The sequence below is a fragment of the Vitis vinifera genome, chromosome 18 (assembly GCF_030704535.1).
Source record: "Vitis vinifera cultivar Pinot Noir 40024 chromosome 18, ASM3070453v1".
Taxonomy (NCBI): Eukaryota; Viridiplantae; Streptophyta; class Magnoliopsida; order Vitales; family Vitaceae; genus Vitis; species Vitis vinifera.
The window spans coordinates 25,196,135-25,222,951 of record NC_081822.1 but is presented as its reverse complement, the minus strand read 5'-3'; the positions used below and the strand labels follow the sequence as shown (position 1 = coordinate 25,222,951).

General features: G+C 34.7%; 1 protein-coding gene across 1 annotated transcript; it reads left to right on the top strand.

Moving 5' to 3' along the window:
* Positions 1–1,141: 1,141 nt before the first annotated feature.
* LOC100258899 (uncharacterized) lies at positions 1,142–26,817 on the top strand. Its single transcript, XM_010666788.3, has 11 exons — positions 1,142–1,469; positions 1,564–1,602; positions 11,470–11,561; positions 13,174–13,423; positions 13,595–13,714; positions 13,834–13,909; positions 15,839–16,047; positions 19,572–19,680; positions 20,120–20,212; positions 25,179–25,339; positions 26,091–26,817. The coding sequence occupies exons 1-11, from the start codon at positions 1,305–1,307 to the stop codon at positions 26,622–26,624; spliced, it is 1,848 nt and encodes a 615-aa protein (XP_010665090.1). The 5' UTR covers positions 1,142–1,304; the 3' UTR covers positions 26,625–26,817.

The window sequence follows — 26,817 nt, the reverse complement described above, 5'->3', positions numbered from 1 at the left end:
ATATTAAAAAATATAAATATATCATAATTTATTTTATATAATTTAATACAATTGAATTAAATGGATTATAATTTTAATATTAAATATATTTTTAAATTAGACATATTATAATCAAATATTACAATATTATTATCAAATAATATTTGATATAATTTAATAATAAATGTACACTTATGAAATTTATATTTTTTATCATAGCATATAATATTATTATGATATATAATAAATTATATCCTACATATATCAATTTCGTGAACAAAACAACTTTAAAATATATATTATACTTCTAATTTCATTTTTAAAAGGTTTTTTTTAAACATTTTATATGTTCTGATTAATTTTAAATCTATCGATATTTTGTGTCAAAATATTAGTTGATATATCCGATATATCTGTAAAATCGAAATATCGATATATTTGTAATTATCTATATTTTCATCTTTGGTTGTGATTGGGTTTTTGTAAGTTAGAGGTCTCTTGAGTTGGATAGTTTTTATCGATCTTCCTTCTCTTTATCTTGGGATTTCCTAAAACAACACCTCTTAGTTTTACGAATATCAAATTCCTAGAATTAGTTGAAGGGTAGATTGTACCTTATACTACACCATTCATCTCTCTCTTTTGAAAGATTGACAAACTATTCATGGAGGAATGCATACATTGCTACCAACCTATTGCTTATATAATGATTTTCAGTGTGTGACACTAGTTGATTTAAAACACTAAGTGTTAACGCATTTGTGAAGATTTACTACCAAACTTCATATTTTCATATTTAATAGCTTATATAATCTTTTTGATTTTTAAGGAAATGTTTTTTTTTTATTGAGATTTGTTTTTTATTTTTTATTTTTTATTTCTTGCTTGATAAGTATAATTCTATGATTTGTTAATTAGATTATTTACATTTGAGAACGTAATTTGATAAAATTGATATTGTTAAATCGTTTCTAAGAGATGTATTTGTCAAAAAAATTTGTGTGAAAATGAATTTTTTTATTTTTTATAAAATAGTGTGAAATATAATTTTTATGGAAATCATTGAACTAGTCTCTCTAAAAGAAATTTTTATGTACGAATTACAGGTTTCTAACAGCCTACGACTATAAAAGATCCCTCATATCGCATGCCTATTCGTCAAACCCAGAGGAAAGTAAACTTGGGTTTAGCCAGGGAGCCCACTCCTTGAGCCCAAGTTCACCCTAAGGGTTGGCTCGCTTGCACACACCATACTCACGACCCCTAGTTGTAGGCTTGTAGCTGAAGTGCGAGAGAGGAGAGTGGAGAGAAAGATCTGGGCGTGAATGGAAGACATAGAAGACTTGCTGGTTGGCAATGGAGTTGGTGGAGCCCCTCCTGGGTTTCGACTACCGTTGGCCTCTGTTGGGTTTAAGCCCAAGCAGAATAAAAACAAACCCAACCTGGAAAAGAAATCTCATATCCAAGATTATATAATTCCGGGCACCCAGGTCTCTCTCTCGCTTTATATGATTTCAATTCTATGTGTGTTTGTTGGGATATGGGTAGTAATAGTAGTTTTTATTTGTTCAATTTTTTTGGCAGACAATTTATATGAAGACTTTTGGGTGCTCGCATAACCAGGCAAGTGCTCATCCTTGTTTATATTTTCTTCTAATTCTCATTCTGTTTGGATTGAAACGGAAGTTATTTGCTTAAAGTTCGAATCTGGAACTGGGTTCTTGAGAACATTTTAGGTTTTGCCTAGAAGTTGTGGAATTTGGATAGGTATTCATTCTTTTAGCACTTATTTCTATTTTGTTCGCTGTGTGCAAAAAATATGACGGGAAAATTTGTTTGTTTTTCTTTTCTTTAAAGGAATTTTCGATGCCAAAGACGAATTGGGTTGATTCTAAAATGTGTGAACTATAAAACTTCAAAAACTAGGGAACTTTGTAAGAGCTTTTCCATTGATCATGTTTGTAGTTTCTTTTGGTGGCATTTACCTTGGTGGATGTACTTGAGAAATAATCCTATTAGTTTGGTGAGAGGAGGTTAATCAGTAGAAAACAATATTGGCAAATTAATTTGTTCATTTTCTTAATGGGCACCCTGGGAACTCAAGCAACCTATTATCAGTTAACTCATCAGCTATCAAACATTGAAGGCAAATCAGCTTTTTGTCCAACTCATAAACCCAATAATCCACTAGTTATATATTGGATCCTCTGGTGATGTTTGAGTCTTCTGTGAGTCTTTTCTGTTATTAAAGGCAATCCATGTTTAGATGGAAAATTGTATTCAAGTTTTTTTTAATGTCAAATACAAATTGGATTAATTTCAAAATGCGCTAGATTCAGTTATGGTTCAAAGTCTCAGTATAGGTTGTTGATTTTGGCAAGTCCTAGTGCTAGGTGGTCTTGGCACTTCACATTGGTATCAACCAATATGAATAATATGCTACTTACAAAACTTAAAAATTCTAAAAAGAATAATGTGAACTGTTAGAAAAATAACTACTATTTGATATGCTCTAACAAATTAATAAAAAATATCTATCAAATTTGACGCTGATTAAATAGTTATAAAAGCATATACTTCTTTTAATTGGCAAAAAGCGAAAATATATTAAAGATGCCTAAGCAAGAGGTATAGCAATGTACACATGGTGTATACATTTGATGCCCACCAAAGGTGTGCTTAAAAAAGGAGGGAAACACAAAATACAACTTCACTCTTCTTACATTAAGCTAAGCCAATCAACAAAGTCAATCATGGACAAAGAATGATCATCTATGTACATTAATGACCTCTTGCTTTTTTCCCTTCTACAATGTCCAAAACAATCACAAAGAGGTCACCTCCAAGATTTCTTTTTTTTTTTTTCTCCGTTTTTTTGCATGAAAGCACCATGCCAACTTAAAAGATTTTTTCTTATTGTGGAATGCATCACCCAAACAATACCAAAAAGAGAGAAAACTGGTTGCCATAGGATACTAGCTTTGGGGCAATGGAGAAGTAGATGATCAATTGATTCTTCCTCATTTTTGCACATGTAGCAACGATTAGGCATCGTCCATTCAATGCTTTTAAGGTGATCAATCATTAAGATCATCCCCCAAGTTGATTCCCATGCAAAGAATCCCACCTTCATAGGTATCCAAGGATTCCAAACCATGATGAAGGGGAAAAGCTCACTTCTTCCTTGAACTAAAGAGTGATAGAAAGATTTAATTGACACGCCATTTTTGGATTCCTTCCACCTAATTTGTCCTCCTCCTCACTCCTAATTGAGCACTTTTGCAGCATCTGTACCAAGGCTGTCACACCTTCAATCTTCCAATCATGAAAATGCCTTGAGAAGTGGGGGCTCCACCAACCCCCTTCTCCTCCTTGATCCCACACCTTTGCTACCCACCCAAATGTCTTTATCATTGGTTAAAGAGAACAAAGATGAAAAAGATACATTCAAAGATGAGTCACCGCACCATCTATCTTTCCAAAATTTAACACTTGTTCTATTGCCAGCAATGAAGTGCGTTCCACTAAACGAGGGAGGTGATTGTGGGAAGTATTAAGAATTGTGAGGCAATTGTGGGAAGTTTGCAGACTTGGAAGGGGGATGATGCTTTGGTGAAGGTAGGGGTGGAGTTGGCTTAAGCCTTTGGAAAGCCATAAGAAAGAGCGGAATTGATATTTTCCATAGGATGAGGTTTTTCTTTAGGAATGGCAGCAATAGAGTCAAGTTTTAGTGCAATAAGGACCCCTTAAAGCATCATGAAAAATATTTGTGATGAGAATAGTTGGTTTCTCAAATGCAGACGAAAATTTTCAAACATGGAATTTTGAGGATTGGAATCATTGCTATAGATCTTTACCCTCTTTTGCCATGGAGGTTTCCTAGGGAAGGTTTTGCTTTGTGACATCTGGTTATTTAAAGCATTTATGGGGCACATACTAATGGGTGGGATGCCAACACTATAGTCAGGTGGTAACATCGTTGTCCATGGAAAGCTATTGCATAGGTCTTTCAGGATTTTACTAGGTACATTCAATTTGTGGTGGGAGATGGGACGAGAATTTGTTTTTGGGAGCACTTGTGATAAAGGGATCAACCTTTGGATTCTCAATTCTCAGGTTTATTCAGAATTGTCATAGTTGAAAACCTTGCTATCACATTAATTCTTAGGTCTTCTTATCATTTTTCTTGGAACTTTAACTTTTGTTGTAAGCTTTTGATTTTGAGATAGTGTAGGGGATCCTGGATCTCTCTGTTCCTTATCTTAGGACTAGGTTAGGTGCATGATAACTCCCTAAGGCTTTTAGATCCTATATGATAGAAGCAAAAATACACTTTTTAACATTAAAGGACCTAGATTAAGTGCTTTAGAAACTTTACCTTTGATTTAGATGTTCCCAAATCAAAGTCGTTAAGAGAAGATCAAATTTAAAATCGCTGGAAGGCTCGTATACCCACAACCTTTCGCTTGATGACTTGACCTCAAACCTTGGCACTCGAATGGTGGGGTGTTTGGGAGGGTGGAGGCTAAAGCTCTTTTAGCCTTACTCTTTGGATAGTGAAAGCCAACCTACCGGAAATTGTAACTCTTAATGGGGTATATATGGGGTTTCCCACTAGGTTTAAGTGACTTGAGCTCATTAGGGGCCTAACGCACTTAATCTAGCCCAAAAAATTGGTCTTAATTAATTAATTAACCCAATATGATTGTTTAATTAATCAATTAACTCAATTTAGATATATCGTTTACTAATCCCTGGGCAATCTTACATGATTATCAAAAACGTCTTTATGCACATAAGTGAACCTAGAGCTTATCCAACTCTCATAAACTATGTCATCAAGGTATATGAGCTTGAGCAGGGACCACTAGGACCCATAGGATAGTACTGGCTTCCTCAGAATCCAATTTTGAAGTTGATTCAACATCCCACTATAGAGAATCAACTACACTTCAGTAACCTATGAAAATAATAATGAGACGAAGCTTGAGTTCGTAACCTACCATCCACTGCAGGGAGACTCCTTATAAATTGGTGTCCGTAATTTAATAAATTAGTGTTATCACCTATTAAGACCACCTTTTTAATCCTTGAGTTATAGATTCACCTATTATGTGATCAGTTGACATACTCTATCTCCAAGGAGCATATGTCAAGTTTTCATTGAAGGAAATGCTATGATTATAGTCTTCTAGATCACATGTTCTTTGGATTACCCAAGGGGATGTATTGTTTCGCTCCCATGAGATATCATGGTGCCTTTATTGAGAATACTTATTGTCATCCACCTTCATCAATAGTGACCAAATCCATAAGGATATATGATCATCTTAGGGTTTCACCCATAGGTCAATGTTTGTTGTTAATTTTGACATAGACTCAATATCCTCTCAAGATTGAGACAACAAATAACCTTACGTCATGATTCATTGTAGGTTTTGTTTAATGTGTAACTATGCACACTTGTGCATTGATAGTGAGAAACCTATCCCGACGGCCAAAACAAGCCATCATTTCAATTAAGAGGTGATGCACTACAGTATCTACTGGATCGCCTAAATCCTTGAACCGATTGTGAACAATTAATCATTTTACAAGGAACCCATGACTTGTGTCCTTTATATAACTTTTAATGTATCCAAGTCATGTACAATGCAAACAAAATGGACGTGTATGCTTAGATAATCAATCAATGCAAAATGGGATGGTAAAGAGAACAAGAAGCATAAATAAATAAATTTATTAATGAATCTAAAACTATTTTATGTTTTCTAAGGCTTTATCCCAATAGATAGAAGATCTAGAAAGACTAATTTCCTCTCTTACTTGTTTGCACTTGTCTCCATCTGTTCTAGATGCGAGAGCTTAGTCTTTGTCTTCTTCAAGTTTATTTACAGTAAAGTCTTTCTTTGTAGCCTTGTCTAATCATTTTGATCCAGTTCATTTCCTTTCTACCAATTTTGTTTGAAAAATCTCAAACTCCTCTTAAGGTTAAGTACTTTGCTTGGTTAGTGTCATATAAAAAGGTAAACGTCAATGACTTGCTACAACTAAGAAGATCCTACAAAGCCTTCAATCTTGATGTTTGTATGTTGTGTATGGAGTGTGGAGAATCGGTAGATCATCTTTTTTTATATTGTTCATTGACTTTGGGGCTGTGTCACAAATTATTTAGATTGGCTAAGTTGGATTGGGTTCCTCCTAGGAGTATTTGTGACATGATGACCATTGCATGTAAGAGATTGGGATGCTTTATTAGAGGCTTGGTACTATGACAAACTACTTGTTTGGCTTTCATTTGGGTTGTGTGGTGGGAAGAAATGTTAGGATTTTTGAGGATAAGGTGAGGAATTTTGAAGTTCTTTGGGATACCATTCATTTCCTTTCTTCCTTTTGGGCCTCTTGCACCACAACTTTTAAGGGTGTTCTCCTTAATGTGGTTCTACTTGATTGGTTGTTGGTGTGTAGGTCCAAAGATGTGGGCTAGCAAGGAGAGGTTGTTTCGTGTACTTTCATACGATGTATAGGTTTATTTAGCATTTTGGAGGTTCCATTTGTTTAGTTCTTTGTTTTTAGGAGGATTTCTCATCATTCTTTTGTACTTTTTAAACCGTATTTAATAGATTACATTATTATTTCTCATAAAAAAAAAAAAATCTTTACCCTCTTTTTGATGTTAATTGATGTGGAGGATAAGCTATTCTAGTAGATTGATAGAAAGGGTTTATTTTCCATCAAATCATACTATTGGGTCTTAGTTTTTAAAGGGCCTTCTTATTTATTGCTAAGTTTGTTGATTTGAACTCTAGACTCGCCTTCTAAGACACTTTTTTTTTTTTTTTTAAATTTTAATTTTTTTTTTTTTGTGGAATCAACCTAGGAGATTTTAGACCAATTCATGAAAAGAGGCTAGGAATTAGCTAATAGGTGTTGTCTTCGCAAGGATGATGTGGATTTGGTAGCCCTCAATCTCATTCATTGCAAATGAACCTATGGTTCATGGTCTATGGTCCTTTCTCCTTTTGGTGTGCCTTAGATGTGTCCTTAATTAGTTAGAGAAACACTTCTTAGTTGGAATTGTTTTTTTGTTTGAACCAAGTGCGTGACCATTTGGAGGATGATTCAATTATGTATTTTTTGTTCACTTGGAAAAAGCATAATAGAAGATCTTTTGAAGGTGTAGAGTGATCTTGTGTGGAGCTGAAAAATATTGTTCTAAAATCTTTATTTTTATTGCTAGAGGGATTATGGGCTCTCACTCAATGCCCTTCTTGGATTTTGAAGATAGTATAGGGATAATATCATAGTTGTTAACTCGTAAAACGTATCGTGTATTGTTTTTCTATAACGTGAATCATATTGTATTGAATATCATAAGTTTTTTTATAAAGTGAAAAATAAATAGAAAAAATATGTATATGTTTGTATTTCTATTTAAAGTATGGAGTATAGAGTAACGTATAACCAATTTTATGGAAGATGGTATGATCTAAAGAGTTAAAGTATATCTATCATATCAAAGCATTGAATGTTAAAGTTTTGACAAGTTCAAACTAACAAAATAGAACTTTAATATATAGATTCATTACATAATCCACAACAATAAACCTATATATATAAAAAAAATCCACAACGGTAAACTTCTTCAATATTTAGTTACAAATTTTGACTAGGCATATTTTGATACACACATTGAATGTTAATTGATACAAACACACATATGTATGTATGTCTTTGTGTCATCTTCAAAATTCTAGCTTTTTAAGTTTGTCATCATTTCTTTTCCACAAAAAAAGAAATAAAAAAAACTAATATGTTAAGTAAAAATTTTTAGACACTAATCAACATTATTTTCATTGCCAACATTCAAACTATTCAAATGAAAAATTTTCAATATTCATTATAAAAATAATGACTTCTAATATAGAATATGACAACAAGAATGCAACTTTTCATGTTAAGATTATTTAACCTATTTATCATTTTTATGATCAATTTTTAATCTTTTTGTATATTTTAGACAAATAATACAATAAATTCTTTTAACAAAAAAAATTTTAATTTATTTTTTTTTAAAAATTCCAAAAAATAATTGAAGATATATATATCGTTGTATCGTAATATCAAGTATTGTATCATGTATCGTATATGTATCATAAGATATGTTTTAAAATAAGATATGGATTGTGATACGTATCAATTTCCATAAAAAATGTATCGTATCATGTATTGTAAGTTTTTAAAAACTATGGATAAAATAACTTAGCCTTGGTGTTTGCACTTTGTGCACTTCCAGTACACTTTGTGTGTACTTGGGTTGCTCTCCTTATCTCTCGTTAGTCACCTTGTAATGCATTCTATTTATTTTCTTGTAAAAAAAGTAATTTCTGATGTCAAAAACTCTGGCTAGATCCTTTCATGGTTCAATGTGGTATTGATTTTTTGCTTCAGTAAATCCCTATGCAAATTGTTATCAGCAACTTGGATCAATATTGGCTAATATGCATAATATGGGAGTTAAAAACTTTAAAAGTTCTAAAAGAAATGAAAATTATAAAAAAGATTGTTACAATTAGATAAATTCAATAAATCAATAAAAAAATATTTGCGATATTTGAGATTTATTAAATAGTTATAAAAGTATGTGCTTGGATTGTGTTAAGGAGCATGATATGCATATTGAGTCCAAATCTTGTAAGTTTAAGTTTTCAAGAAAATTGGTTATTCAACATGGTATCAAAACTTGGTTTGGCGGGAGGTTGTGGGCTTGAGCTACTTCTCCACAATTTGCATGTTTGTTTCCTCATTTGGTATCTCTCTTCTCCAATTTGCTGTTCTATGGTATCTCTTTACGTGTAGGTATGAGGCTACACATGAGGGAGGGTGTTAAGGAGTATGATATGCATATTGAGCTAAAATCTTATAAGCTTAAGCTTTTAGGAAAATTGGTAGTTCAATAGATTGGTTTATAATAATATTAAGACTTGAAAATTATTAAGCATTATCATAACATTTTTTATATTCAATACCAATTTTGTTAATTTGTATATTAAAACATATTGAAATTATAACTTGCTAAAGAACTATTTTTATTTTTTGAAAATAAAAATAAAAATTAATAAAAGAATGTAATTGATTATAATTCAATAATTATTTGAAAGTAAATCAAATTGAATTTTTTGTTCCTTGGCATAGATTGAGACATTTTTTCTGGATGTGGGGAATCTTTGAGAAATGTAGTGATACTCTATTTTTTTCTTGTTTTTGTTTAATTAAGTTGTGGTGCTTTTTTTTATAGGTAAATAAGAATTGCATTAAAAGAAAGAAAGTATACACATCGTATACAAAGAAAAAAGGATAAAAAGGCGTGAAGACACAAAAACTTGCTACCGCATCCTATCGTGAGCCTATCCAATCTACAAAGTCTAACAATGATAAAGATCTGCCCTCAATGTACAATCTAACCCAATCCAAAAATAGATACAATTTTTTTTTTTTAATTGTTTGATCCGTGCTTTCAAAGTTGTCAAAAGCCCTCCTATTTCGCTCTCGCTATAATGCCCAAAATATATACAACAGAGTAGCCTTCCAAGCCTTCTTCCTCTTTTTACCCACAAAGGACCCGTGCCAACTCAGAAGGACCTCTCTAACTGAATAACTCAACACCCACTGAATGCCAAAAAGTGCAAAGATCAACTGCCACAACAAACGAGCTTTCGAACAATGGATGAGAATATGGTCACTACTTTCTTCTTCTTCCTTACACAAGTAACATCTATTAGGAATCCTCCAACCCCTCTTTTTGAGTTGATCCAAAGTCAAAATCTTGCTCTAAGTTGCTTCCCAAGCAAATAAGCTAATTCTCGAGGGCACCTAAGAATTCCAAACAATACCATGGGGGAATGGTTCCACTCTCCTATCAGCCAAGGAGAGTAGGACTTAACAAAGAAAGCACCATCCTTTGTAGGCAACCATACCATGGCATCATCCGTCTCCACAGACAAAGGGTGTGTTGACAATCTCCCCAAGAAGGCCTACACCTTCTCTAGTTCCCAATCATGCAGTTGCCTAGTAAACCTAGGACTCCAACCACCATCCTCCCAAAGGTCACTCACCCAAGCATCTTTAGAGGAGGCTATGGAATAAAGCTTAGGAAAGGACTCTCTCAAGGATGAATCCCCACACCACTTGTCCTTCTAGAACTTCACCCTATTCCTAAACCCAATTGTAAACTCAGTTCTTGTTTTGAACATCTCCCATCTGCCTCAGATAGCCTTCCACACCCCCACACCATGTCCTTCCCCAACAACTTTAGAACACCAACCCCCCTCAACTTGTCCATACTTGCCCACAATCACCTGTTTTTAGAGAGTGTCCCATTCACTTGCAAATCTCCAAGACCACTTGCCTAAGAGAGCCTCATTGAGGATGGTTAAATCTCTAATGCCCAAGCCCCCTTGCTGTTTGTCTAACTGAACAATAGCCCATCTCACCAAGTGCGGCTTTTGTTCTAAGGCACCTCTTCCTCACAAAAAAGTCGGACAATCTATTTGTGCTAATTTGGTGTGTGGAAAAAGCAGAACTGGAGGAATTTTGAAAGATCTGGAAGCTTTGAGTTGGCTTTGGAAGATATTATAATCAAATCTCATTTTTGTTTGTCAGTCTCGGCAGTCATAGATTGCTTGGTAGAGGTTAAGAATTGCTTTATTCTGTAGTTGTTCCTTTTCTTTTTATGTTGTTTGGTGCTTCTTCCATGCTTCTTTGTACTAGGGCTACGGCCCACTTTTTGAGGCACCTCTTTTATGGGGAATTTCAAGACTTCATTTCAATATCGAGAAATTAGAAAGTGTGCAAGGTTTTCAAATTCTTAATCATTTTTGGGTGTTTGGCTGATATTTTTATCAATCTTCCTTAAATTAGATTCCTGAGTTACATGTTACTTTTTTCATATTATGATATCAATGTGGTGTACTAAAGCTGATTTCCAACTTGGGGAAAAAACCTGCTATGATAGGTTTTTTACAAGTCTGAAAGGTTAATTCCTTAATTAGAAGTGTTAAAGGGTTGTTTGTTTTTTTAACTTAGGTCTTAAAGCAAGTTGCTTTAGGATTTAAGATAAAAGTAAAAAAAATTTATTTTTTCCATTAAGACAAAATTGTCTTAGAAAAAGTGATCAACTAAAAAACAAGCAATTTTAAAAATGATTTAAGTCTTAATGCAACTTGCTTTAGGACTTCAAGTCCAAAAAAATAAATAAAAAATTAAAAAACTTAATACTTAACACTAAAGTACTATTTGGATTTAAATTATATTAAGATTTATTTAGATTTAAGACAAAAAAGACTTTACTTTTTATTGAACTTTAATTATATCTTCGTAAAATTGATTAATAAGTTGCTAGAATTTACAGGTCATCAGAGATTCATAAAACCTTTGGCTTGTCATCTTTTCTCTTGGTAACTGTTTTACTTGCATTTTATCACTGTTCAGAGCGACAGTGAATATATGGCAGGTCAGCTTGCAGCATTTGGTTATGTATTAAGTGACAATCCTGAGGAGGCAGACTTGTGGCTGATAAACACGTGAGGATCTATCCCTATTCTAGTACTTAAGATCTTTTGCCCTATTATTCTTTTAAACACTTTCCATTAAATTATCTTTCTATGTCCGAATATTTGTAGAAAAGAGTAGTTAGGCTTGATTCTTTGTTTATTTATTTATTGGTTCAAAATGTTGCTTCAATCATGTGTACATCATGGACAACATTGCTAGCAGTTCTTCAGCTGGCAATTGTAACATGTAGAATTATAATGAATTTTATATACTATATGGTTAAATCTATGTTACATGGGATTTCAGGTATGGGTGTCAGGTGTGGATATGTGTATAGGTATCAAATCCTTTGCATCCCAAAATCTTAGGACATGGGGATTCGGATGAAAAGGATATCAACCTTGGGTGCAGGCACTTGGATACGACACTAATGAAAAATGAATAGTACAACAAGACTTATTCTTTATAAATCATCAATAATAAAAAGGATATATCTCAATATATTCCTTTGTCGTTTCCTATCAAAAAAATAAAAAAATAAAAAGGATATATCAATAAATCATCAACCTTGGGTGTAGGTACTCGGATGAAAAGACTCATTCTTTATAAATCATCAATAATGAAAAATAAATAGTACAACAAGATGCTAATGAAAATGATAACCATATAGTCACCAATTAGTTCTTGAAAAAAAAGATCAAAAGAGAGAGAGAGAATCATATAACTTCTAACTAAAAGATTCATTCTTTATAAATCAAGTACCATTCAAAGGGATAGAACAAATTTCTTTGAGGGAAGAAGAGAAAGGCTCTGTATAGAAACTCTTGAGATGACACCGGTAAGCTTGTCACAAGCTCTCAAAGCTTGCTTCACAGGCAAGGATTTGTGGCTTTCAAGGGTTCCAAACCTTCCTCTAATAGAAGGCTGGTCATAAATCAGCCTGTTAACTCAAGAACGCATTCTCCTTGACGTTCTCTTGGAGAGTAATGGTGCCACAATGGTTAAAGCATGTGGTTGGTGCCTTTAATCCTTCCTTAGGCAACTTGAGGCATAATGAAACTAGCCAAGGACTTCAAGTCTGAGGGCTGAGGATGGATTCCCTATCTGGGGAATGAGCAAAGCAAACTTCCCTTTGGGAGATAGTATATAAATGTGGTTTTGCATGTTCCACCACTTTTCCGTTCATTTCCAATGCAAATTCTCGACTTCTTAGTTTAAAAAGAATGTTTTTATAATTATTGAGATTTAATATTAGTTCATTTTAAATATTATGCTTCTTCTTCAAGTTATTTTCAGAGAAGTTTTTGTAATTTTAATTTAATGGCATGTGCCAACTTTGTTGTTCACATGATATTTTTCTTGTGGAGAAAAAAAGAATGTCAAAATTGACACTTGTTGAACTTGAGCACAAGTCTCAAACAACTGACACTTAACGATAGTTTAATTGTTGAATACACATTTTAGTCATCACTTTCAGTTATCTTATTTGTTTGACTATATGACTTTCAGTTTTTTAAGCCTAGATGGAAAACGGCCTAGGCTTTATTCAATTTAACACAAGCTGAAGGTTTTGCAAGTTCTAGCATTGATTGCTAATTTGGCTTGGTATTATCTGCATTTGATTCATATTGCATGATACAGGTGCACAGTTAAGTCCCCAAGTCAGTCTGCTATGGACACCCTAATAACTAAAGGTAGAAGTTCAAAAAAGCCTCTGGTAGTGGCAGGGTGTGTTCCTCAAGGAAGTAGAGACTTGAAAGAGCTAGAAGGAGTCAGTATAGTTGGAGTCCAGCAAATTGACCGTGTGGTTGAGGTTGTAGAAGAGACTTTAAAAGGTCATGAGGTGCGACTTTTGAACCGCAAGACGCTGCCAGCACTCGACCTCCCAAAGGTGCAAATCCTATTTTGTGTTATTGCCATATCTCTAGGTTTTGCATGGATTCTTTTAGGTGCCATCAATACATTAGTGGTTTTTCCAAGTACAATGGATTGGCAACTAGTTTAAAGATGGAATTTTATTTTATTTTTTCTTAAGATGAATTTAACTTAAATATTCCAACAGGTGAGAAAGAACAAGTTTGTTGAGATTCTTCCAATTAATGTTGGTTGTTTAGGTGCTTGCACTTATTGCAAGACAAAGCATGCTCGTGGTCATTTAGGAAGCTACACTGTTGACAGCCTTGTAAGTACTGGTGACATAGACTACTTATCAAAAAAAAAAAGTACTAGTGACATAGACCTTTGATATATAAAATATAGTATTTTGGTATCTATTTGCCAGTTAAAATTTCAACACTGCAGGTAGGGCGTGTAAGAACAGTTATAGCTGATGGAGTGAAGGAGATATGGTTGAGTAGTGAAGATACTGGAGCATATGGTATTCAATTATGATCTCTGTAATTGAGTTTCTGTTTCTTTTGTACTTGTTAATTTGAAGAGTTGATGTTCCCATGAAATCCTTGTTTGAAAATGATCTCAAACACCTGTTAATAATTTTCATATTGATGTGAAGATGTTTTGAGAAGAGTGGATAATTTCTCACATCGAATAATAATCAGAAGTTACATTCCCATACATGTAACTCTCCATTTGCATGCAAACAACTTTTTTAAATTCAAACAAGGCAATCTAACAACCCTCTCTGCTAGTTGTAGGAGTTGGAGTAGTTATGTAAACCCCCATAACTAGGCAATTGCCAAGTACCTACCCTTAGCCTGGTTTTATGAATCTAAATGAGTCCCCACTTTAGTGTTGTGCCGAATAATGCTTTGTTCGAGTCAATTGGCCGCCAGGGGTTGTCTCTTTTCATGGAGTGACCCATCCCCCTCCCTTGCATGTGCATGCCAAATAGCCTTGTGTCATGCCTTTAACCCGTGTTGTATGTTAACCTCATGTTAGTCAACCCATGACTTGCTTGCACATTCGGCCCATGGTAGTGCACTTGTATCAACCCACATTGTCTTGCATGGCTTTAGCACATGCCTTTCATAGTCTCAACCCATAGTCTAGTGCTGTCTCAGCCCACACACTTGTGCTACCTCACTCACACTTATGTTGCCTCAATCCATAGCTTTTTTATTGCCTTAGCCCACATCCTTGTGTTGCCTCAGCCTGTGGCTTCATATTGACTAGCCAATGTCTTGACATTGCTCAGCCAATATATGTACTTCCAACCCGATGCTTTAATGCACCGACATGTCGAATCCATCATGTCAGTTCCCATGAGGCCATGCCATCTCCATGTCTTCCTTGCTTCCATGCTTTAATGCCCATGATTGTATTAGTCCATTGCCCATGCAACCTTGCCAAGCCTTGCATGTGTTGAGGGTCAAAGTGCCATGCACCAATACGCACAAGCCTTGTCACCCGCATTGATGCTTTTATTTCCCACATTGTTTCAGCCCTGTCTCATGTGCACCATGTCATGGTATTGCACTCATGGCATACAATTCTGTTGCATAAGGCATTATGCCCTTAAGCCAAGCAAACTGAGTCTCATGCCCATGTTGTAAGGGTGCCCCTGGGTGTGCCTGAGGATTAAAAAGCCAACCTAGTCAATGCCCCCACATTGTCCTTTGAACACCACACTTCCCCAACCCTCTCCTACACCCCTTAAAGAGCATTTAAGCCAATTTCACACTAGCAAGAGGAGAGAATAGAGATTTTTGAACTAGCATAATGATTTTTCCAATAAATCCAAGAAAAAAAAGGAAAACTTGAATTTTTGCCAAGTGTTGTGCCACCACATGCTGTCATCAAGTGCATGCCAAGTGTTGTGTGTTCTACATACCTTCAGTGTGAAACTATTCCCCTAGCATGCTGAACTCAGTTTGCTTCCCATGTCATCCTAGGGAGCAGGAAACCAGTCATTCAGTTCCACACCTTACCAACCAAGCCGAGGGACCGCCTATTTGTTGAACCAACTTACTAAAGGAAGAAAGGACTCCTTAGCTCTAGTTAATCATTTCAAGTTTTCTTTTCCTGTTTGTTTCCTTTTCTATACTTTCTGTATTTTGTGGAGTCAACTAAGTTAATTTCCTAATTATGAATAGGCTAATTTGTAGAACTGATTTGTGGGGATTGTTTTCCTTTCTTTGTAATTATCTTTGTTTTCTTTTTCAAGTAGTTAGGTTATCTGTATATTGTAAATTCTTATTATTATTCAATGTACTTGGGCTAGATAGTTATTTCTCCTCAATAGAGTTCTCAGTTACCAGATTGATGAAAAATGGGGGAAAAAAGAAGAAGAAATTCAGTCTATATCTCTGAGTTCATTGAATGATTTTGAAGTCTTGAAATGCTGCAGGTCGTGACATTGGGGTTACTCTTCCAATTTTGTTGAATGCTATTGTTTCTGAACTTCCCCCTGATGGGGGCACAATGCTTCGCATTGGAATGACTAATCCTCCTTATATTCTGGAGCACTTGAAAGAGATGGCAGTTGTTTTGCGTCACCCGTGTGTATACTCCTTTCTTCATGTACCAGTCCAATCTGGGAGTGATGCCATCTTGAGTGTAAGTACAAAAAGTAAAACAATTACCATTTTTTTTCTAATGAAAAAATGCAACATTGCTTATTCCTAGTTATAATATTTATTTGGGAAAAGTAGCAAAACCCCATTAAAGAGAGAATCTTCAATTTAAGAAACCTGCAAATGCAATGTTTTAGTGGGAGACCTATAATTCACACCCACACATATATCCCATCAAATAATATTTGTGAACTGCCATTGAGTAACCTTTCCTTTCTTATTTTTCTTCTTCTTCTTGTGAAGAAAATGCTTCTTCCTTTGAGCTTTATTTGAGGAATGGAAAATATGGACTAACTTCTTCTTCTTCTTCTTCTTTTTTCTTTTTGATGAGAAACAACTATATCATATATCAAATTTAAAGGTTACAATAGAAGGATGACAAATCCTCCCAAAAATAAATTAGAACCTCCAAAATACTAAGGGCTTGTTTGGTAATTGTTTTCGAAAAAAGTTTTCTGTTCTCCTGAACAAAAAAACAGGAAAACATGTTTGGTAACTAGAAAATAGAAATAGTTTTCTGTTCTTAAAAATATAAAACAAGGTGTTTTCAAAGAATATCTTTAATTTGTTTTCACTTGTTTTCTGACGGTTGTTTTAAAAAATAATTATAGAACTATAGAGAATGATTAAAAAGAAAACTCTACATATAAAAATTATTTTTAAAATATATAAAAACATAGAAAACAAGTTAAAAATATTTCAAGTTCCTAAAACAGGTTCAAAACATTTCAAGTTCGCAAATAGGTATTTATTCTACAAAACATTGGAGAATAGTTTTCAAAAACTATTATCAAAAACTGTTTTTAAAAACAGTTACCAAATAGGGTCTAAATAAACCTAAACACATATGGCATACCAAAAACCATGTGGATAATAAAATTGCGACCTCTCCTAGCTAGCCCCATAACTTTGGACCTACACATCGAAAACCAATCAAGTTGAACCACATTAAGGGAAATGCCCTTAAAAGTTGAAGTGCAAGAGGCCCAAAACGAAGCGAGAAAATAGATGGTATCCCAAATATCCTCTGAAGTCCTCACCTTGTAAAACATTCAAACATTTCTTTCCCCATGCAACCCAAATCAAAGTAGGACAAGCAAAATACCATGGTACCAAACCTCTATTAGAGCTTCGCAAACCCTTAAATGAGATGGTTACCATGTGACAAATACTCCTAGGAGGAACCTAGTCCAACTTAGCCAATCTAAATAATTTGTGCCACAACCCCAAAGTCAATGAACAATGTAAAAAAAGATGATCTACCAATTCTCTATGCTTCATACATAACATACAAACATCAGGATTGAGGGCTTTATAGGATCTTAATTGTAGTATGTCATTGGTATTTACCTTCTTGTGTGCCACTAACTAAGCAAAGGATTTGACCTAAAAAGGGACTTGAGATTTCTAAACAAAATTGGTAGGGAAGAATGGAACCGGAACAAAAAGATTGGACAAGGCTAAAAAGAAAGATTTTACTATAAATATGCCTAAAGAGGATAAAGACTAAGCTCTCGCATCTGGATTGGAAGGAGATAAGTGTAAGCGTGTAAGAGACGACATTAGTCTCTTTTGATCTTCTATCTCAAAATCAAAAAGGTTTACAACAAAAGTTAAAGCTCCAAGAGAAAGAAGTAGACCTAAGCATTGAGGAAATAAAAAGGTTTTTAGTTGTGACAATTTTGAATAGACTTGGGAGTTGAGAACTCAAAGGTTGATCCCCTCACCACAAGTCTTCCTAAAATTGGATTGGCTTCCCATCTCCCACCACAATCCAAGTATACCTAGTAAAATCCTAAAAGACAGTGTGATGGTCTTCCATGGGTAACGATGTGGCCATCTGTTTATAGTGTTGGCATCCCACCCATTAGTATGTGTCCTATAAATACTTAGAATAACCTTATGCCACATGGCAAAACTTTCCCTTGGAAACCTCTATAGCCATCTTCCTAATAGAGCACGATTCCTTAGAGAAAATGCTTCTTCCTTTGAGCTATAATTGAAGACTATAAAATATAGACCAACAAATAGAAGCTATGGTATTGTCCTTTTTGTCTTTTAGGTAACTGAAACATAGAGGATATTTTTAATGAAATGGGCCTCTGGTTTGATGATCCCTATAGATTGGATAATCCCAAAACTATGATATTTTCCATTTTTGTTTTTCCATTGATGTTATATTCAAGTAGCAAGAATATAAAAAATTTTAGAAGGGAGGTAATGATTTATTCTTTATACTTTCATGATGCCCCAGTCTCAAGGGGTTAAACAAACTAAAATCGTAGTTATTATTCATAGATGCAGATTACCATGAGCTTCTGAGATTAGGTTATGTGGTGTGGAAATGATTTTAAGTTATTGATTCTGGGTTCAAATCAGCGGGAAGAATATATATATATGTCCAAACTCCAGGAGGAATTGATAGATGCAAGGAAAATACATATAGCACGAGTAAACATGGAAAACACTGAGAAAATACTTTCACATAAAGGAGCAAAAAGTCAATAACCCTGATCACCTGACTTCAATCTTCAACTCTCAGTCAACTTTGGTCACAATCCCAAAGATATTGTAAATCATATCCATGGTGCACACGAACCAACTCCATTAGCAACTAAACATTCTTCAAAAGTTGGAATTCTTTCAAATTTTAACACCGAGTCCTTAAGTAGGCAATCAAATTCATGAGCATAAACAAGATATGTGGGTTAATAGCACAATGTGTCTCATGAAATTTAGCTGGGATACAATGAACTTGGGCTTTATGACTTTTTATTAATTGAGCAGCAATTTCTCAAACATGTTGCTGAGCTCATGTGAAATCCAAGCCTCTATATTAATTAAGGTACTAATAGAACTTGGTGGACTGTTACTAAACTGCCCATTCCATTTGATTGCTGGATCACTAAGCCTGCCAGAAATTATATGTCGAGAACGCCTGAAAAAGTTGATAGAAAAATGCATGCAAGGCTTGTCTTCATAGCATGAACTGATCAAATTAACCTATTATGATGCAATTTTAACCAACTTTTTAATGGAATATGCCAACTCTAAATCCTAACAGTGCCTATTCTTGGAGATAAACCTAAGAGATTGCAAAAGATGTAGGAGGCCCTATTTGGCTGCCTTTCTTGAATCATCACCTTTACAGTTGGGACATGTGCTGGTGTTGCTACTCATCAGCTGGACAAACATGGAAGGAAATATGTGAGAGAATGTTGTTGACGTGCTGGTGTTAAAAAGTCATTATTTTCTACCACTTTTTCTTTCTTATGAAACCCTGTTGCAGTTGGCAAATGCGGTTTTTAGGATTGAAAATGTCATTTTATGGTTGTTCTGGAGAAACAAATATATTTTCTGAATTTTTTTATGAAGAGCTTTTTGAGGGGTTTTTGATAATTATCTCTACCTTTTCTCCTCCAAGATTCAACTTACAAATGTGATAGAAAGAAAATTTTCAGTTTAAATGATGATTAATTATTATAACATATGCTGTTATTGTCTCAGGCTATGAATCGAGAGTATACTGTAACTGAGTTCAGGACTGTGGTAGACACCTTGACTGAACTTGTTCCAGGAATGCAGATTGCAACTGATATAATATGCGGTTTTCCTGGTTAGTATTACTGACTTGAATGCCACCTCATTGCCGTTCTAATCCTTCTGCATTATTTTTCTAAATTTCTAATGTGTTTAACTTTAATCAAAGTTGTGCTTATGGTATAGTTAGCAAGTTCAAAATTGTTTAAATGTAAACTGTCTCAGCTAGAATTGGGGAAGGAATAGGGACAATGCCATAAGTAAGAAAAGATTGAAGAAATTTTGTATCTTTGGTTGTGATTGAAAAACAACAATGCTTGCAGGAGGAAAACTGGTTGGCCATCTGGTAAAATCAATGAATGTAAGAGAGAAAAATAAATGGCTTTAATCATTCTGGGCTTGTTTGAATCTTTCAAAAGTTTTGTTTTGCAAATTTGTTTGGACATTAACCGTAATACAGCATTTGTTGGTGGGAGCATATGGTTACAATAACACTTATTGATGCTGTTTCTCAGGTGAAACAGATGAAGAATTTGCTCAAACAGTCAGCCTCATACAGGAGTATAGGTTCCCCCAAGTTCATATTTCTCAATTCTATCCTCGGCCTGGTATGCTACTGCTTACCTCATTTAACATTATTAGTTTCTATCGGTCCACTTGGTTGTGATGCAAAGATTAAATTGTGCACATTCTAGCTTTTTTTGTTCTGGTAATTTGCTTTGACTAATTGTCATGGATCAAATCCAATCATAGGCCATGACTGCCATAGCCCAAGTCAGGATGAGTATGAAGTACTATATCAAACTAATCAATCTAAAATGTTTGACCTGCAATATTGATCAAAGCTCCAATACTGAAGTAATACATAGTGGAAATAGCTGTAACGTAACTAAACATAATTTTCACATCACAAATAATTTTTTTGTTTGATAGGTACATATCACAAATATCTCTGTAGGAGCATGCAAAACTACAGCTTCCAACCCACTATGAACAATCTTAATGTAAAAGAACAATAGTCTGCTAGAACGTATAGTCTCTCCACAAATAAACTCTAAGATAACTGGTTAAAGCCAAGGGAAAATGAGGCCAACTTTGCAACTTGATATGCTTCTCTGATGCTACACAGACTCAGCAACATCCCTCATCCTCATGGGGCATAAAATTTGTAAAAAATGAGAGCTAAAAGCCAAGAAAGTTTTAAGCTGATGTGGGGTTCAACAATGGATATGTACTCTATAGAAGTATTCTATATTGAATAAAATAGATCCAAGTTTCATACTAGATGATCATGGTTTAATACTAACCACAAAATATGTCCTAAGTATAGATATGCCAATGCATTTTCGGATCATGCTCTTCTCTTACTCTACACTAATACATATTGAAATTCCAAAGGATGTATAAGGATCAGCAAATTAATGCCACCTTGTTCACTTGGATCCAAATCACTTGTCAAATACCTGTTTAAAAAGTAGCTAGTAGATGATGGCCTTTCTTACTTGGTCTGAAGTCTAAATGTCTGAATTTATCTAAAATCTGATAGAAATAAACATGGAAATATTATTCCAACTTCAAATTTCAAATAAAAGTGTAAATTTTTTTATTTTTTTGTATTCGAACAAAATATCTAAAAATAGGACTTAAAAAATAAATGATATTAGAACATCTGAAGTCTATTAAGATGAACAGCAAGACAAACAGGGCCTCAATCCCTTGCCCAATGGGATCAAAACCAGTATGCTCATATTTAAATGCACGTATGATACAGTGGTGCCAAGACGAACACTTAACCCCTTGGCAGTCGGGATGTAGTGGTTTCTAATCCAGAGATCATTAGATTTCCATAGCCTAGTTTGTAGACCCATTTTCATGATCATATAAAAGCAGTTGAAACAAGTTTTTGCATGTAAATGAATATGCTCAGATGGAATCATTCAACACATTAATAAGTAGAAAGAAAACATTTTCCATATTCCAACTTAAATCAATTCTATAATTTTTCAAATAAGAAAATAACAATTCTCAAGCCTTCAAAGTTTAAACTGAAGCTAATCATATGATAAGAAATGATTAATGACTCAAGGTTCTAAGTTATTCATGATTAATATCATAATTAGATATCCTAATCTCCCAAAATTGCATAAGATCAATCCTAAAGTCCTAAGGCCTAAACCTAAGCACACAAGTTTTGAAAAACACAAACCCATTAATCAACACATGGTTGTTTGACCTGAAGAGAAACCAGTTCGGCCAAAGCCATAGCAGCTATTTCAATGAATTGTTCAACACCTGCTATTGAGTTTGTAGATCCACAAAATCAAAAACTAGCCAGAGATGCCAAAATACACTAGTCAGTCCATTCACTGAATTAGCTGACCAACTGAACAATAACACCAATTTTGGCTAAAAATAGCCTTAAAACTCGTGCAATCCTCTAATGCAATTCAAACCTAATTTAAATGCTAAACCCAATAGTCAAACCTATCTATAATCAATTAACACTAGAGTTTAACATATTTTGAAGCTTTGAAATCATTTAATAACCACTATCAAGTATTTGGAAGAAAACAGAATGTTTAATTGGATTATACAAAAAGACTTATAAATGTTATTAATAGAGGTTTTAGTTGATGTTTTAGGTATCAAAAATCATTTCCTGTATTCAAAGAATTTACTCTAACAAACAAACTGACTAATTGATTGAGAGTATTCCACGTATGTGAAGGGCTTTATAAACAAATTTCACTTTGTTGTTGGCAATGGAAGAAGGATTAAATTTTGAAAAGATAGATGGTTTGGAGACCTATCTTTGGAAGAGTCTTTCTTGACTTTATTCTCTATGGTCATTGCAAAAGATTCGTGGGTAGCAAGGTATAGAAGCAGGGAAGGATGGTTGTTGGATTCCCTGCTTCTTAAGGCAACTCCATGATTGGAACTTGAAGTTGTGGTGGCCTCTTTATCGAGATTGCAATAAAGCACAATCAGAGGGATGAAGAGGATAGAATGGGTTGGAAGGAATCCAAAGGTGGCAAATTCTCAATTTCCTAGCTTTGGCTAGAAGGGAGCATTTTTCCCCAAGTATAGTATGGAATCCCTGGACTCCTACAAAGGTGGGTTTTTTGCTTTGGAAGTTGCATGCGGAATGATTTTAATAATTGATTAGCTCAAAAGAAGGGGATGGATAATACCAAATGGATGCTTAATGTGCAAAGTTGAGGAAGAATCAACTGATTGCATGCTTCTTAATTGCTCCAAAGCAAGTTTCCTATGTCAATTGGTTTTTTCTTTATTTGGAGTGGCTTAGTTGTTGCACTCCACAATAAGAGGAACCTTATTGAGTTGACATGGATCTTTTGTGAGAATGAAACAGAAAAAGTCTTGGAAGGTCACCCCCTCATGCCTGTTTTGGACACTATGGAAGGAAAGAAACAAAAGGTCTTTCGAAGATGTTGAATAGTCGGACGAAGCACTCAAATATGTTTTATGAGTCTTTTTTTGGAATGGATTAGCTATGTTGATTGGGTTAGAGTGGACATAGTTTATCATTTATTGATTGTGATAAGCTATGTTGATTGGCTTAGCTTCAAGTAAACAAAGGGAGCTTTTTTTCTGTTTCTTCTCTCTTCTTGTTCCTTGTTTGATGGTGCCTATTATATACATCTTGTGTACATTAGTGTGCCCTTCACTTAGGTGCTATTAATATTTCTTTGTTTTTGCTTATATATATATATATATATATATATATATAAATTGAATGAGATTATTCCAAAAACAATTTTACTTACTAATCTCCCCTAAATTTCAAACCAAATTTCCAGTTTATAAATCTAAAATTTTTTAATGTCTTTAGCAATTTTAGCAAAATGAACCTGTGAGCTTTTGAGAATTGGAATTAATTTATTCTGAGAATTGAGAAATTACAAATAAATAGGGAAAGAATATCGCATAAAAACTCAACAACCTAACACCCTAACAAACCCTGAACTAACCGGATTTGATGAAACAGAATAATCAGAAAAATAACAACTAGATCTTATCCCTACAAAATAGGAATTCAAATTTATTTCCTAAGTCCTAAATCTCCAATTCTTAACTAACTCCTAAATCTTTGACACTCCTCAAGTTGGTGCATATATCTATCATTCCCAACATGTTGATACAAAACTCGAAGTTACACCTTAGGAGTCCCTTGGTTAGGATGTTGTGTTGTACAAACAAACGACAAACATATAGCATCAGCCTCAAGTTTCTCTTTTATGAAATGCTTATTAATTTTGATGTGTTTTGTCTTGTCATTTGTACTGGTTGTGTGCAATACTAATACCTGCTTTGTTGTCACGATAAAACTTCATAGGAAGAGTATTGGGCCTCCTTAGTTCTTCTAGGACACATTTCAGCATAACATCTTGTAAAACCCATGTGCATAGGATTTTGTATTAGAGAGTGAATTGCTTTTGAGGCAATATCTTTTATTTATATGCACACGATCAAAGCTTTCCTAAATCTGTGGCTGAGTTGTGGTTCTTAAGGTATGCTACTTTGGTGGAGTTGGTCTAGGTTTTGCAACACTGATGCCCTATCTGAAGGTAGGATAGTTTGTTAGCTGGGTTCCTTGGTTAGAGGGAGAGTTGTTCTTACTCATAATATGTTTTTAGGAGAATCATGGGAGACTCATATTGTGAGATATCTTAAATCTTATTTCCTAATCTTAACATATGTTAGGCATTGATTAATTGGCTAGGATCTATGAGGGATATTGCTTCATGTATGGTAAATATTAATCCTTAAAAAAAACGCAAGCACCCTTCCATTAAATTAGTCTGCCCTATTTAAGAGAGGAGAGACTTTCTTTAGGAATGTTTGTGAAAATCTTGCCAAATTTTAGAGAGAGGCTCTAGAGCCTTTGCAGAGAAACCCCAAGGATATTTTAAGCTAAGGTATTTTAAAACTTAAGTAGCAAGTCTTTGAAAGACAATCTGGAGAGCTCTTTATGACTCACTAGACCAAGGTAGTCAGTGGCTTGGAAGGGAGCTCCTCTGTGGGCCTGTCACAACTAACACTCTCAAGTAGGCTTCCTTAGCTGCCACTCCCTCCTTTATCTAAATATCTCACCCATCCTACCACACTATTATTGCAACACTGTTGTTGCCGCAGTTACATATTGCCATCTTGACACCTCAATACTAAGAGTCTAAGTTAACTCCTCTATCAACCAAGTCCCAAAACAGTCGGTCATCAAAATTTTAAATTTGATCTAAGAATTAAAGTTGCACACAGTGAACTTCCAAAAGGATCTGAGTTGTTATGCATGCATGCACAATGTTACAGGGGTCAGTTTGTTTCACATATTTTTTTGGTATTTGATGTCTAGACAGTACTATGTTTGAGTACACTCATATATGTTTGGTTTTCATGAGAGATCTGAATTTTAGTGTATAAAAACATTACAAGTCTTGAATGAATTAGACAACAATTCAGCCATTGGATGTTAAACTGTAATATTGAAACTAGTTTGTAATCATATACTGCTTGTAGTTAAATCTTGGTTTTCTGTATGCTTCTTGAATCCAGGGACACCTGCGGCCAGGATGAAAAAGGTCCCAAGTGCTGTAGTGAAGAAACGGAGTCGTGAATTGACTTCTATTTTTGAAGCTTTTACACCATATAATGGAATGGAAGGCAGAGTGGAAAGAATATGGATAAGTGAAATTGCAACTGATGGAATTCACCTGGTAAGATTGTGTATGAATGTTGCTGAGCTGTTAGATAAATTCATATGCCTTGTTCTATGGTGCTGAGGTCTTAGGCTTAGGGGTTAGGCCCTAGCTTATTGGCTGAAGGACAAGATGAATGCTCTCAGCTGTCCTGCTGTTCAAGCGCACATGTCCAGTATGTGCTGAACATGGATATTTGATTCATGTTGAATATGTGCCATATGTCTCCCCAATTCAAAATTTGGAAAATTGGACACATTCTAGATACATCTAGGACGGAGCCTAATACATTTGGGATTATGATGGATTCAAAGCAATATTTCTTTAGGAAAATAACTAGGCTTTCTATTAATTTATCCACTTAAAAAATGTTTTAAGGGTGTTTTCATATTTATAAGTGAGCCAGTCCATACACACAGATATATAAATAGATAAGGGGGATTAGCAAGCTGCCAAATATGCTTGTTTTAATGTTCAATTTCTTTCTTAAGGTGAACAACTTTGAAAAATAAGATGCCTTCAATATCATCACGTTGTCTTTAGACATGTCCCATACAAATGCTTTGAAATAGAGAAGGCCACGTTAAGAATCTCCTCAATTATCCTTCTGGTTTCGAGGTGGCAATGAGCTAGAGGAGTTGTAGGGATGTTGAGGATGGAGTGACAGCTCTATCCTGTTATCTTTTATGCTCTGGAATGCAGTTTATGTACATGAGAGCATGCTCTGGCCTTTTTTTTTTTTCTAACTGATGTTCCTCTATTGCCCTAGGTTGGCCATACGAAGGGATATATGCAGGTGCTTGTGGTTGCACCACGAAGCCTGATGGGAACGTCAGCTATTGTGAAAATAACATCTGTGGGAAGGTGGTCGGTTTTCGGAGAACTGATTGAGACTCTCAACCAAGTAAATGATAATATATCTTTGAATGAGGAAAAGTTCAGTCTGGGCAAATGTTCTCCCTGCTCTGTCCCAGGTGAAATTTGTGCGTGTTCAAGGGAGGCAGAACCTTGTGCTTGTGAACCACAAAGCTGTGAAGGAAAAATTAGTATGGAGGAAGGCTCTGTTTCAAGGAAGGACATGTTGCCAGAAAATCAAAACCTATTCAAATGGCTACTAAGGAGGCGGAAGAACCACGGACAGAAAAGGATAGAGAATGGAATTGCATGGGGATCCAAGGAAAAGGAAGAACGTGACCGAGGATGCATGAACCATTGGGGTCTAGTTGATAGGGTTCTTCTGGGTGGAATATTTGTGAGCATCTTGACAATTGTAGCTTTAATTTTACATCTAGGATTTTGGTAGCCATCATCAAACTAGTTGAGTATTTAGTCTGTTCGTTCATCCCTGCAGGGAATCCTCCAGAGAGATTGCTCATATATGCTTTTCCATTATATACACCTTGAAGTAAGCTTTTCAATATAATTGTATTTGGGAACGGCTTTATTGCATATGCACTTGCTGAATTTTGAGTAATTTCAACCTACTATCCTGCCTA

Excerpts from the sequence above, each read along its gene's own strand:
- LOC100258899 (XM_010666788.3), top strand. The coding sequence starts at position 1,305 with ATGGAAGACATAGAAGACTTGCTGGTTGGCAATGGAGTTGGTGGAGCC. Across the intron at positions 1,603-11,469 it reads TTGGGTGCTCGCATAACCAG|AGCGACAGTGAATATATGGC; the intron begins GCAAGTGCTCAT and ends ATCACTGTTCAG. Across the intron at positions 25,340-26,090 it reads CAACTGATGGAATTCACCTG|GTTGGCCATACGAAGGGATA; the intron begins GTAAGATTGTGT and ends CTATTGCCCTAG.